This window comes from Ambystoma mexicanum, chromosome 3q (genome assembly GCF_040938575.1).
Source record: "Ambystoma mexicanum isolate Mex_15411 chromosome 3q, UKY_AmexF1_1, whole genome shotgun sequence".
In the NCBI taxonomy this organism is placed as follows: Eukaryota; Metazoa; Chordata; class Amphibia; order Caudata; family Ambystomatidae; genus Ambystoma; species Ambystoma mexicanum.
The window spans coordinates 1,000,922,544-1,000,937,194 of record NC_090926.1 but is presented as its reverse complement, the minus strand read 5'-3'; the positions used below and the strand labels follow the sequence as shown (position 1 = coordinate 1,000,937,194).

The window sequence follows — 14,651 nt, the reverse complement described above, 5'->3', positions numbered from 1 at the left end:
CTTCAAAAATAAAGGATTGATTTTTTAAGTCTTTTTGAAGTGCCACCTGTGAGCTGAAACTATTGCATTAGAGTACAGCTAGGGAGAAATGGCACATGAGGAGGGACACAGAGCTTGTAGGGGTTTGGTAATTCATCCACCCTATCCAGCCATTGACTGCCTATGGCCACGTAAATGCCTATGGCCATTCCCACCCAGTTCCTGCCCGTCCCCACCCAAAACCCATCATGCTGGCATCTCTTGAGCTACCTTTGTCAAGCTTTACCATTAAACTTTGTCCTTGAAGTGCTTGCCAGCATTTCTTTCAAAGGTGTCTTCTGAAAGTTAATGACTTAATTGGAGCTATAAACGTGCTACTGGTGTAAGTAAATGTCTCAACCAGGTCTGTATTCAGCCACTTGATTTAATATGCCCACCACTGCTCGCACCATTTTGCAGTTGCTACCATCAATGGTCAGTTAATACCACTAAAGCAGTGCCTGGCAAATGCCTTTCCCGTGCCTACCTAAAAGCCAAAATGGTTGCCATTGCCAATGCTCATTTTAAAGGCCCTTTTTTTAATTTTAATGATTTTATTGTTTAAATATTGAGTTTCATACAGATAGACAAGTTACAGACTTTGAATAAAACAAGAACCATAAAGAAATGACATAGTAAATGATTCTGGTCACTTGTAATAGTATTTCTATATAGCTAAATCATTTGTTAAAATCACTTACGAATATAATATGAACTATAGTAGATATAAACCGCATTAATATAACAAGTAGTATAAAATTAATAGTAGCACCAGTCTGCAAAGAGCGACTTATATGTAGTGAATATAGAGATTAGGGGGGGAGACGTACAGGGAGACAGACAAGAGACATAAGAATCAGGAGGGTAGAGGATAGGGGTTAAAGGCACTTTGATATACAAATTTCTGGTGATGCCACATTCAATTGCTATGCCAATGAGGACCCCACTTAAAAAAAAATAATTAAGACTTGACCCCTGAACGAGTGAGAACGAGAGAGAGAGAGAGAGAGAGAGAGAGAGAGAGAACGTGGAATATTTCTCGAGCCATCAGTTACCTCACTCACCAGGGCATTTCTCTTGGCTTTATTGTCAGCAATCACAGAGATGGAGCGGCCGATCGGCTTAGCTTGGGAGGCACTGCTGGGCCGCCTGGACACAGAAAGCTGGGAGCCTGTGAGGCTGAGGTCAAGTCCGTCCCCTCCACCTTGGAAAGCGGCACTGTTGCGGGAACTCTGCATGGCGAAGAAGGAAACGCAAAGGAGCCCTAAAGAAAAACACAAGTTCAAGAGAGATGACGCCATATCCACAGCTAAACGCACTCTGCATACACTTGAAAAGTAAAGAGCATTCACTTCAATTCTTTACATTTGCAGAACCAAAAATACAGAGACAGGCCGGCATGCTGGGAAGCATGGAGATTCCCCGACAGGCCATTTCTCATTGCATTCCTGGCATGAGTGGGGCATCTTATATGAAAGACTGGTAGTATTTTCTACCGGCCAACTGGGCATTTTTAATAATGGTGAATAAGTCAACTCCACAGCAATGGATCAAGAAGCGGTTATGAAATGGTAAAAACATTCTATTAGCCAAATCAACATGTCAACGCTGGTTCCCAGGCGTCCACTGACAGCCGAAAGTAAACTCGAAAAACGATGGTGCACACTAACTAGGCAAGCATCACATGGTTGAAGCAAGTAACTTTCCAGGATCAATAAAGAATTGGCGACACTGACTCAATTAATCTCACCAGCACCGGCCCAAACACTGTGCGATAATTTGATGTCCTACTTCAAAGGGGCTCTCACCTTAACAGACCACCGTCAAGCTTGTTTGCCTGCCCCACTTTACCCTACCAAATTTCTTCTCAGGCTACTCTTTACACCCATCTCTGAATGATTTAGACCAAGAATAAGACTTGTCAAAAGGCCCACGGCGGGTGAACACTCCTCATCGTACTCATCACCTCACTTCTAGATGCCACATCATGAGTAGTTCCCTCAACTGTTAAACATGCCGTCATCATCCATCGCTTAACATTCCAACAGCAGACCCCCATCACATGCTTGCTAAATTCAGTGCCCTATCCAACCTACTTCCAGGAAGAACTCCACAGCCACCACCATTAATTCCACCCAGCTCCCACCCATACTCCAATCAAACTTTTGCTGAACAGAAGTGGAATTCCTCTAACTAAAAGATGAAGGGGCCAGCGCTACTCCTGGTGCCTTCTGCTGCTTTCAATATCACTGATGCACGTAACCTCAGTCAAATCCTCAAAAATGTCAGCAGAGAGCACTGCATTGGTGACGACGGACATGAAAGCTGGAACCAAACAACGCAAAAGTTGGCACCTTTCTCTCATGAGATGGACGTAGCACAAGAATCGGCTCTAAAACATATAGTGTGCCCTCCCTTGCCCACATAACTATCTCACATCAGCAGCTAACACATAAAAGTAGACTAAGCTACACCTAAAAATCCAAGAGGATCCAGGGTCAAGCAACGAGGTGAGCCTGGACTACTGCACACAGGAGTCTGTATCAGAACAAAGTGTGCCACAGTCATCTTGACCTTCAGCTGGCCTTCTGGGGTGCTTCCTTCCTGCCGAAAATATAGGACATCTTAAGGCATGATGCAACTCAGAACTATTCTTACCCCCTAAAAACATTATTAACAGCAGTGACTGAATACAATTGTGTAGTACACTTTAATCCATGTACGCCTCCAAGAACCATGAATGTGTTGGTTTGACAGCAGCATGATTTTAGTATTTGCATACGTCCAGGACAGACGGAGAGCGCGTCCGGGCAGACATTTTATGTCTAAGCAAGTTGAGACTAAGTGTTGGCTGGGTTAACCACTTTCAAATATTAGATTGCTAATGCAAGACCACAATAGGATGATGGGGGTGGCCATTATTTGAGAGGAACATTTGAATTGAAAGACTAACTGGTGCCGTCTTACAGATAGGTTTGAATTCAAAAGAAGCCGGCTTGAATGCAATCAACTTAGATTTACTCTTCCATCAAAAAAATTGTCTGTTAACACCCGAACGTCTTAATTCTACATTCTGCAGTCTAAAGCTGGGAAAGCATGTTGTCCTGATAATGAGAAACAAAGTGTCCATATTTCATGGGCACTCCAGTCCCTTGCCCACCTAGGATTACCGAAACAACTTTTCTGTCAATATTCTAAAGAGTATATATGTCTTAAATTCACTTTTTTAGGATCGAGGTAAATGATATTTTTATCAAGAAAGCAATCTTTAACAATATTTGTAGTTTCTTAAAATATTTATTCAGGATGTCTTAACTTTAGACATCAATTCATATAGTATCAAAATGGGAACGCATCTTAAATAAGTGCTTGCTTGATCTTATACTGTTGACGATAGAGGAACTAGCATCATCCCCATCCAAATTAAACATGGAAATCGTTGAATTTAAGGAATAGCTAACTAATTTAACACCTGCATAAGAGTTAAAAACACTACTTACAACTAATCAGAAACTGGATGCATACAAACGAGATATAGAACAAAAAAAGATTAGGAAGTTCTGCAGGGATAGACAGGATTAGATATAGTGTATTCCTGGCAGGAGTCCCATCAACAAAATCAACATCCACCAAGGAAATATCCACAACCTAAAACACCACAAAAAGACCACAACAACACAAAAAAAAGGATAGTAGAAGCACAGAACAATCAAGTGATATGTCAATTGGAAGTAAAGATCCTACATCGATGCACCCACTACCTATGGGGTAACATACCATAAGGAGGCCGAGATAACCTAACGAATTAAGAGACTTTTTTTTTTTAGACTAAGGAAGGTCAGGAGAGGCAGCAAGCCAACTAAGGAGCAAAAAGAAAATACCAACCTGATTATAAATATCTCAACCTAGACCACCTCTAAACAAATGGATCTTTTGAGTCTAGGACTATCATTTGTTCTCACAAACAATTCAAAGTTGTTCAATGAAGAAAACAACATAGCAAAGCTAATAAGGAAGAATAAACCTAAACTATTTGACTCAATTCCTCCCACACAAGAAAGTTCGACAACATTTGACACTAAAAAAAGCTAAAAGTAAATTCAACCCAACGGTAAGGAACACAGTCTTGGATCTATTTGCAACCAATATGCGGAAAGATCTTAAAATCAATAAAATGTACAGACTCTGGACACTATAACCTTTGCAAACATCAACATAGACTGCTTAAGCAACTCTCTGAAGACATTACGATTTAAATAAAACCAGCAGGCAAGGGTGGAGCCACTGTAATCATGGATACAGATATGTACAAGAAAGGATGCCTACTGCTACTAGAGGACAAGGATACATACATAACTCTAGAACATGATCCAACCACAGAAATTCAAAAAATTATTGAGGGAGTCTTAAATAGGGCGCAGTCAGAAAACTGGATTACAGACAAGACTGAAGTCTTTTTACTTAACAAAACTTCAATAACCCCAGTGTTTTATGGACTTCCCAAAGTACATAGAAACTGCACCAACCCACCTTTCAGGCCAATCGTAGCAGCTACAGAAAGCATCTTTGATCATGTATCCAAATACCTTGATAAATTACATCAACCTCTAATCCAGAACATCCACATATTTACAGGACACTACTCACTTCTTGAACACACAAGGAAATCAATCATATGGAGAACCACTGGACGCTATTCACCCTAGATGTCCAAAGTCTTTACATGTCAATACAGCACAGAGGGGGCTTGGAAGTATTAGAATGGCTGCTGCTTAAAGAAGAATATTTCCCATCAAACAAACTGTTTGCAATTGAATTAGCCAAAATGATCTGGTATAACAATTTTTTCAGATTTCAAGAACAGTTTTATCTTCAAATCTCTGTACCTCTATGGGCTCAGCGATGGCGTCAGCCTACGCATACACCTTCCGGTTTCCTTTGGAGTCACATTACATCCTGGAACATCCCACATGGTCAAACAAATTTGCCACGTGGAGAAGATACATAGACAACATCTTTGGAATATGGAAAGGACCAGCAGTAGAACTACAAAGTTTCCTGAATTATCTTAAAAAATGCAACCCAAGAATTCAATTCACCTTGGAGATTGGTACCCCAGATGTAATCTCTCTTGATGCGACGATCATACCAAAAAACAAATTACATACTAAAATTTTCAGAAAACCGACCGATGTAAACACAGCTTACATTACACTGGCCACAATCCACAACACTTAAATAATAATCTACCTCTAAGTCAATTTTAAAGATGAGGTGAATCGTATCAGATGAAAATATGTACAAGGAAGCTGCACAAGACCAAATTCAAAGATTCAAGGAAAGAGGCTTCCCAGAGAAAATCCTAACAGAAGCTGCAACTAAGTGTCAAAGAACAGATCGAGCCTAATTCCACAGCTGAAACTGAAGGAAGATCCACCATTGATATAGCTAAAAGTACTCACAGAGCATGCAAATATCAAGAATCTTGAAGAAAAACTAGATCATCAAGAGATTAGATCCACAACTGAGCAAACTGTTTCCGAAACCACCCCTAATGGCATACACCAGAGGAAAGAATCTACGCGACGCATTAGTTAAAGCCGAAAGAGTGGAGAAAAAAAACAATTGTTTATCAATATCTCAATAAACCCAATAAAGGAACATTCCCGTCTCCATTGCTGCCATTGTAACAATGACCAAAAAGGGAATAGCATAAGACATCCTTACACGTGTCAAAAGATTGAACTACAGAATTGGACAAACTTTAAGAAAATGAACAGACACTTTCAGAACACAAGTTAAATATATGATTGAGGAATGAGAAATCACCTGTAGCCAGACATTTTGGAGCAAAACATCACTCGGTATCCCAACTCAAATTTGTAATTCTAGAAACATCAAGAACACCAAGAGTAGGAAACAGGCAAGGCATGTTACACAGAGAAATGTTTTGTGTCCACAAATTGGATGCATTAGAACCACGAGGAATGAATGACTAATTCTCTTTAGCGGTCTTCCTTTAAAAATATGAACAGTGAACAACTATGAGACAAGCTAGGAAACCAATAATGAAACCCAGAATGTTAACTAACATCTAATCACGCCCAAATAAGCCATTAGACATGAATGAGTTATCTTACCTGACCACTGAGGGTTGCCATCACTAGAATGTCACAAATTCCCACTGATCCACAAAATGGAGATATATTGAGTCTCAGAAATGTTGATACATCCAAATTAACATAATGTGGTGAACATCATATGTATGTCCTACCAATAGGACAGTCAATAACATCCAGTCTATATGCAAATGGTTGACTCGGATTTCATTCAATATATAAACTTTGAACTACACAAAACGTTGGAACACACCAAGAATATTCGCATACTTACTAAAAAGGATTGTACATGAATGAGAAAATGTGATGCCATCAAAGTGTTGTAAATAATGTTATTTCTTTTTTTTATTGTAAAAAACTACAGTTCAATAAATCAATATCAAACTTGTTCTTTCATCAGAATATGAATTACTACGTGACACTAACATATCACAGCTATCAGATTCTGGAATAATGTAGACCTTTATGAAACTAATTGGTGTATATATGCTAATATGGTTATGTCCATCCACACGGATTTAAAAAAAAAAAAATCACGATTCACATATCGGTAATAAATTCTATGCAAAAATCCATGACTAAACACAGAAAATCCAATATAGGGAGCGATTGGAAGGCAAAACCGCATTGCTAACTGTATCCCTGAAGGCTCAGTCATTACACTGTGGGAACGCTATGCACCCGCACGTTTAGTACAAAAGGAAAACATTGCTTAGTAACGACTGACTACAGAGAACGACCGCGGCCAATGCCCTTCGGTTCGGGAGACTGCACCTGATTGGAACTTGAATATAAATGAGGTAAGAGAATTGGAAGATCCTTCCCTCATTACATGTAGAGTTCAGAAGAACTTAATTCCTTACTAATCATGTCACGGACGTTTGCCCCTAGGGACAAGCAATGTACCGTGAACACAACTGAATGAGCAGTGCAAAGCTATACGATCTGAGTGGGTGGCATAATAATCAGAAGCATCAAAAATCTGAAGTCATAAAAGATACTCGCCCAACCTTCTAGGGGTGAGTACAGATATCTTATAAATATACACATGGCTTTTGAATGATCTGTAGAGCGTAATCAATGTAAAGAAAACACAATGCATTTTGTAACACATTATGCGTTCATTTTACCAACAGGGTCCAACGCATCTGAATTAGAGAAAGAGACTTCCATACGTGTATAACACAACTAACTGTAATGACACCATGACATGTAGGGGAGTACCTAACATAGACTTAAGAACTTGATTGAAAAATCTAAAAGCCATAAGACCATCAGTTCTGAATGTAAAACCTTTATTATATGTAACCACACATACAATTAATAGAAGCCGCTTAAATACTCAAATAAAGTGGAAGAAAACTGAAAAGGAACATCACCCTTAATTAAACCCAAGGAAGCCAGTAAGGTAATATATATTCTCAGACTAAATTGATTTATATTGCATACAAGGAGGAGAAGATTCCGTTTAGTAACGTATTTTATGTGTGTGTCCTACAGGCTACTCAAAATATTAAGATTGCAAAACTGTCAGCGATCCCCAAGAGAAACCATTTGAGGGGAAGTACCCATGATGATTACTAATGAAATAAAATTTAATATTTTATTTATGTCGTGCTCGTACACAATTGTTTGAGCGCGACCAGGCAAAAAGGGAGGGGAACAAGGGAAAAAAATAAAAAAACAGGAAAACAGCTTACTAGGCCCAGTGGCATTTAAGAAAGCGCAAGTGCATGGAAAAGGAAAATGGGGGGAAAATGCATGGAAAAAGGGTTTGGGGGAGTGTAAAGTGCGAGGCAGAGGAGAGAAAACATTAAATAGAATAAATGAAAAATAAGGGCGATAAACCATGGTATTGCAGCCAGCAAGTGGCAGGTGAAAGTTAGTCAGAAAGGTAGATCTGATACGTGCAGAAGGAAAGTGGGGGTTACAGATACAGAACCCTAGTGCAGATGAAGGCCTGGAGGCAGTGCAGGAGGGTGGCAGAGTGAGCAGGTACCTGGGCCCGAAAGAACAGAGGATGGCCAGGTGCACAATGCCAAGAGAAGAAACAGATCAACAGGGGACAAGGGGGGCAAAGGCAGAGGCAAAGAGGAAGGTCTTGAGAAGTTTACGGAACCTAACTAAGCACTAGTAATAGCTCATTAGCGATTAGCAACAGAGAATCTAGACTAACCTGTGAATTTTGGTAATTTGCCCCATAGAAATGTGATTTTAAAATGCAAATTGAAGACAAAAGATAATGTTGCTCCTGAAGAAGAGAGTTCTCTGAAAATGCGTCAAGCTCCTCTATGTTTATTTTCACTCTATGTCATTGACTTTTGATACCATAGTCGGTTATCTCTCCCTCGCACCCTTAACCTAAAATAAACTTTCATGAGCTATTCAATAGATCTATACTCTTTAAGCATTACAATACTAGATCCTAACTTTGGTGTGCTTAGCCACTTCCAAATCTTGTCCCGATAATGAGGTCAAGTAGAGTGAAGCAGGGAGAGACAACTACTCCAATCAACTCTAGCTGGGAGTACAAAAGCAGTAGCCAGAAACAGCATTTCGAGCGAGTTGCAGATTCTGGAAGGTGCCGAGAAGCCATTGGAAGACCAAATGAGCTGCAGAGACCCTGGGAGACCTGGAGGAGTAGGAGGAGGAGGAAACCGCCCAAACACCGGACATTTGAACACAGAGGCGGCTGCAGTGTGGAGAGGGAATTGTACCTTCTGGAGGCAAAAGCAAAGGCAGCTGGGATCTCCTGGTGGTGCCACACCAGAGTTCCTCCCATGGGCCAAACAAGGGAGCCCAGTTATCTGAGGGGCAGGTGCGGATACCCTGACCTCAATACACATCCACATTGAAACTCCTGCAGCTCCCTAAACCATGGAATGCCATTCTGTGGAGCTGTGAAGTGGGAGCAAAATACACCACAATGCATTCTGGGACTGGAAGTTCAAAACTGGTTCTTTGTGAAAGCAGAGAGGGGTCCGAGCCCGGCTGAGGGAGACTGTTGTGTAAATCATTAAGGAGGGGTCTGAACCTGATGAAGGGAAACCTTAAGAACTTTTGGGGAGAAGTTGGGAGCACAGAGAGGACCCAGAAAGCCAGAGTGCATAAAAAGAAGCCTTGGGAGACTGGAGAAGAACGTGAATCCAAGATGCCGATTCAGAGCGAGAGAGGCTGTGGCATGGCGAGGGAGATGCATTTCTAGGTAGCCGGTGAATTCAGAGAACTTGTGCAAGGCTGAAATAAGTTGAACAAAAGGTTGCAAGCTGCAACATTGTATAACAAAAGATTAAAACAGTGTAGTGAATGAACTTTGAAGCTAATCTACAATACCGTAGACAGAGTGGTCCGGCACCACGTGGGTGCTCATTTGAAAGTCTATATTAGGTATACATCCAAAAGAGCGAACGTTAAAAGAAAGAATTGAAAAATCGAAGTGGTCCTGCAATGGGTGAAGCCAACCCCTGTGCACATTCGAAAGTCTTCGATACTTGATGTAAAATTGAAATTGATCCGAGCCCGGCTGAGGGGGATTCGGGGTGAACCATGAGTCACCCGAAAAATCAACCTACAAACATCGGGGGATAAAGTAAAAGCTAAGACAGGCTCCAGCCCAGCAGAGGGAAGCCTGTGCAGAACTTTGTGCTAAATGGATCTGAGCCCAGCTGAGGGGGATCCAGGGTGAATATTTAATCACCCGATGTGAATACTTGTGAAAATCTAAAGAGGAAAATAACTTGTTGTTCAATTGATTGCATCAGGCCCTTTGAGTGAAGAGACTGAGACGGAAGGAGACTTGCACTCCAAAGTTCCTAATGCAGATGATTGAACTGTGACCTTGTGCTAAGGAAGCCAGAGACTGTGCTACGTTCGAGTGAACCGCCTTGTCCTGTGCTGAAAACGTGGAGAAGGGAGACCAACGGCCTGAACATCCTGACTTAGCAAAAAAAGTGTTCACAAAATGATACTGTTTCCACACTATTTCTATTTAGAGGTAAGGATTGGCAATAGGTTTTTTAGTATAGGCCCTTTTATTTTGACAAGACACCACTAGGGCTGCTTTATTATTTTTTGATGGTCGTAGCTTGCTCCCATCTGTAGATTTAAGATTAGACAGGCGTTTTTTCCCAAACCCTTTAGTTTAAAAAATAAAAAAAGAACACCCTTGAACTGTGATCATTTGTGACTGTCGTTTTACTGTTGATACCATTGTTTCACAAATATACATTTAACTGTGTCCGCGCTTGGTTATCAGATGGTAGTCGCAGCATAATTTAGGTGTAATCCACATACGATTGTATGTTGACATGAATATTGTTCAGGAGCTGGAGATGAGGGGCAACGGAAATGGAAGATAAACTGTTGGCTGGGGCAATCACAGCTGTAGGATATGATATGGCATTTATAACGTGCCTATACACAAGTGTTTCCAGGCGCGACAAGGCAAGAGAGGGGAACAGTGGGAAGACAGACACAATGGTCTTACTACGCCAGGTGACACTGATATCGCGCAAGTGGAGTGTGGGAAGGAGAAAAGTGCAAGGGGGAATGGGGAAGGGAAGGGAAGTGCAGTTCATAGGATAAACAGAAATTAAATAATAAAAACAATAAATAAGAAGTGCAGACATCAGGTGTCGGGGGCTGTAGGGATACAGAAACACCCCAAAGTGCAAGGGTTGCCGGGGGGGGGGCAGTGCAGATTCAGTTTCAGCCAGGAGCTCAGTAGGGGAGAGGAGGCGAGAAAGCAGAAGCAAAAGAAGAAGGTCTTGAGGTGATTCCAGAACCGGAGATGGTTCTCCTCAATTTTCAGAGAGGTAGGGAGGCTGTTCCAGAGGGAGGGCCCAGCCAAAGAAAGATCTACCACCAACTCGTTGCTTGGAGAAGCGACTGACCCTGAGGGAGTTTGAGGCGGATGAGCAAACAACTCGAGGAGGAAGATATTTAGGAAGAGAGAGGAAGATATTGAGGCCCCAGAAGGCCCTGTGGACAATGCACAGGGTTTTGAACTTAATCCTCGCAGCCACTGGGAGCCAGTGCAGAGATTTCAGTTTGTTTGTTTTTATTACTTGTATTGCGCACCAGACCCAGGGGTAACCGGGCGCATTTCATATGACAACTTACAGTTTAGTTACAGAGACACATGGCAAATAAAGAAACAAGAAATATACACAGCATATACACAAAAGGCAAGAATAATGGTACACGTATTTACAGTCCTACTCAGACAGGCAGCAACTGCTGGGAGGTAGGTGTGTGCAAAAATACAACAGTGGAGGGACATGCGGAATAGGTCCAGGCAATTGGTGGTCTGTTATTTGTCTGCATCTTTGATCCACCTTGTGAGGTTATGTCGGAAATTGGGGTATGGTTGATCTGTCCGCAAGGTGGATGGTAGGGAGTTCCAAAGTTGAGCTACTTTGACCTGGAAGCTACAGCCACCGACTCTGGACAGTTTAAACCTGGGTGTAGAAATGTTGTTAGAATTAGCGGATCTGGTGAGTCTTGTTGGTTTTATTCTCATGAATCTCGTAGAAAGGTAACGTGGTGCGGAGAGTGCTGGAGAGATAGGATCCCTGGGCTTCAGGCCAAGGGAAAGTCTCGTTGTCGATGACACCACAGTCCAACCCTTCTTAAGGGCACAAAATGTTCTCTGCCCTGACAGACTATTCTGCTGATCAAGAAATTGAGAAGAATTATAAAAATAAATAGCAAAGCTAGTGTAGAACTAAGATACATTGCTAGTTCATTGCGAGATCAGATCTCATTAAATAGTCTAATCCTGCAGGTGGTTAAAAGGGCCAGAAAATGATTATTAATAGTGTATTTAATGAGCACAGACCTAGCTTTGGGAGCAAATGAGCAGTTTTTAAGCAGAGAAAAAGGTAGCAGAGAGCAAACATGGGAGGTGGAGGGTGGGAAAATTGGCAGAAAGGCGTTTACAAGGGGAGGAAACCATAGGAAGCAGAACACAGTTTATCGGGTGGGTAGTTGAGGGTTTGTGGATCTAGGTGTTACAGGGGAGCCATTCTTTGGCTTCAAATGGCAGCACTGATGGTACCACAAACCTCACCTATGCGAGTAAGCTAGTGGATTTTGCAAGCCCTGTAAAGATCTATTCTGGCAGAATTTTGCCATATGCGCCCAGAAAAGGTACTAACCTGGCCATGTCTCTTGTTAAATTCTGCCACTGTAAATATTGGCTGTCCACTTGCCCCTCTAGTCTAAGCTATGCCTCCCTGAATAGCACTTTTTCCATTGTTGCTACAGAATCACTTATCAGCAATACAACATTTCATAATATCCAGAATTTATCATTTATAAATTACTAGCTAACCAACGTCTACAAGCTACTACTAGCCTATCAATGCGACAACCTTAAAAGTGTCAAGCCTGCCTGACGTTGGCCTAGTGCCCTGCAAGTTTTGCACAATTATCATTGGGAGGTGCACTGAACTATTAAGCTAGCGCTGTGAACGCAATCATTGTTATGACCGGGAACTATGCATGGTGAAATTAGGACAGCAAATCTGCCACATGTCCAGGCAACACTGAGGCTGGAAATGCATTGGAGGGGCAGGGCCTCTGTATCCCTGTCCTTTACTGCTTTTTATCATGTGTTCTGTCGTGTTTTCCGCACAGGAGTTCATGTGGGACTCCTGGCGGTGCAGCTCTTTTGGTTTTGGTGAACAGACCCATGGGATACCCTTATGGCACCCATGGGTGGGGGTACAACCCTGTGCCCCTAGTGTATGTTGTTGGGCACCTGTGTGGCCCACAGAGCCAGGTATGGGCTGGTGGCAGCTCCATGCTAAAATTGAGCGTCCTCCATTTTGGGATGCCCAAGCCCGGTCATTGGAATCGGTAGATTCCTAATGGAGACAAGATGGCCCCCAATGGCCTCTTGCCTTCCATCGCCTGTTACCTTGATCTTCCCGAAGTCCCGGGAAGCCCTGACTCTGTCCCTTACCCCTGACTGGATGTTGGGTGGAAGTTCCATATATGGTAGTGTGGGGAAGTGCAGACCAGACTGGCTGGAGCCTTCCCAACAACTGTATGTTGTGGGTACGCCTGTGGGTGGGACCTGGGTGAATGGAGTGTGTGACGCATACACATTCTGTGTTGTGGATGTCTAGTATCTGGTGTTTGACACAATGACCGAGACAGCCCTGCCGGAAACTGGTATGAATGCAGTGTAGAGTGTTGAAAGGCTGGGTACTTGTCCCAATACACAACTTGTTGTGAGTGTCTGGCGAGAAGTGAATGGCCTGAATGCACTATGCACCTGATTAGCTGCCTGCCTGCATGAATGCCCTTCTGACCGATTGGTTGCTTAAGTGTGACCCCAGCAGAATGAATGGGAGCTCAGCTAGTATATCTGGGGGCCTCTCACTGCTAGAATTTGTGTTCAGAAGCTGAAGTCCCCTACGACGAGTAACTGAGTAACTGAAGCTTAACCTTGAAACCCTGCTGGACGAGAAGAATTGCTGTCGCTCTCCATCAATCTGAAAGCTGCTGTGTCTCCAAGGACTGACCCAGAGAGGACCTGGTAAGGCACCCTCTTCCCAAGCTACGAGGGACCATCGTGCACCAGCTGATCTTTGCCAAAGCTCCCTGGTAGACAGACCTACGACAGGCTGCCGACCGGAGACTGAGACTGCTGCGGAATCCCAAAGAGAAGCACCCGGACGGTTGTCCACCTCTGTCACCGACCGCCGGCGCCGACTGGAGCCGCTGTGCTCCCGTTTGCCTAAGAACTTCATTGAATCCAAGGACGCTCTCGTCTACATCGCCGCCAGCTTTATCCCGCTGGAGAAGGCCCGATCGTCGACGGGCCGAAGAGAATCCACAGGTGGGTTTCACGCCACCTAAAGACCACAGGGACGCCGAAGACTCAATGCCCTTGCTGGGCCACAGTTCATCATCTCTCTGCGGTCCAGAACTATCGTCACTGAGGTGCCCGGCACGCCTCTTCCTTGCAGGACGCCAACACTCCATTGTCCACGAGCACCGCTAAGAACGAAGCTGCCACTTCACCGCCGTATTTCACCCTGTTCACCGTCGGACGTTCGACGACCCGTGACTCCTGCCTTAAAGGGAGGGCACTCAAGAAGGGCCGTCGATTCCCCGACAACAAACACTACATTCCAGGTACATTGGGCTTGTAAACCTATTGTAGAAGGAAGTAAGACTTATAGAACAATATATGAACTGGGCTTGTGATACATCTCTGCTTTACAGGTTGCCGAGGTGAGTGGGGGTGGAGGGGGAAAATCACCACACAGAACTGTGCCTAGTTGATAGAGGCCAGTATTCTGCCAATTGTTCAACCATCTTGCTTTCTTTCCTCCCTCTACTGATGGTTTCGTCTTCATTAATCTGTGTGACATTTTTACAGTATAGTTGATGCACTTTAATGAGATCTGATAATATTTGTGGTACCACTTTAGAACTGTATATATTTACCATTGTTGATTTTCTGAGCACAAAGTGAGTCATTGTGATAGTGTACATAAC

The 14,651-nt window shown here is 42.9% G+C and overlaps 1 protein-coding gene across 3 annotated transcripts in view; it reads right to left on the bottom strand.

Annotated features, from left to right (window-relative positions):
• CEP131 (centrosomal protein 131) overlaps positions 1–14,651 on the bottom strand; it is a 1,227,592-nt gene that overhangs the window by 1,158,090 nt on the left and 54,851 nt on the right. For 2 of the 3 annotated variants that reach the window (XM_069655163.1, XM_069655162.1), the window contains exon 2: positions 1,074–1,282. In XM_069655163.1, coding sequence (XP_069511264.1) covers positions 1,074–1,256 — 183 coding nt within the window. In that variant the 5' untranslated portion in view covers positions 1,257–1,282. The remainder of the gene's footprint in view (positions 1–1,073; positions 1,283–14,651) is intronic. The other variant, XM_069655164.1, reaches the window with a different exon arrangement.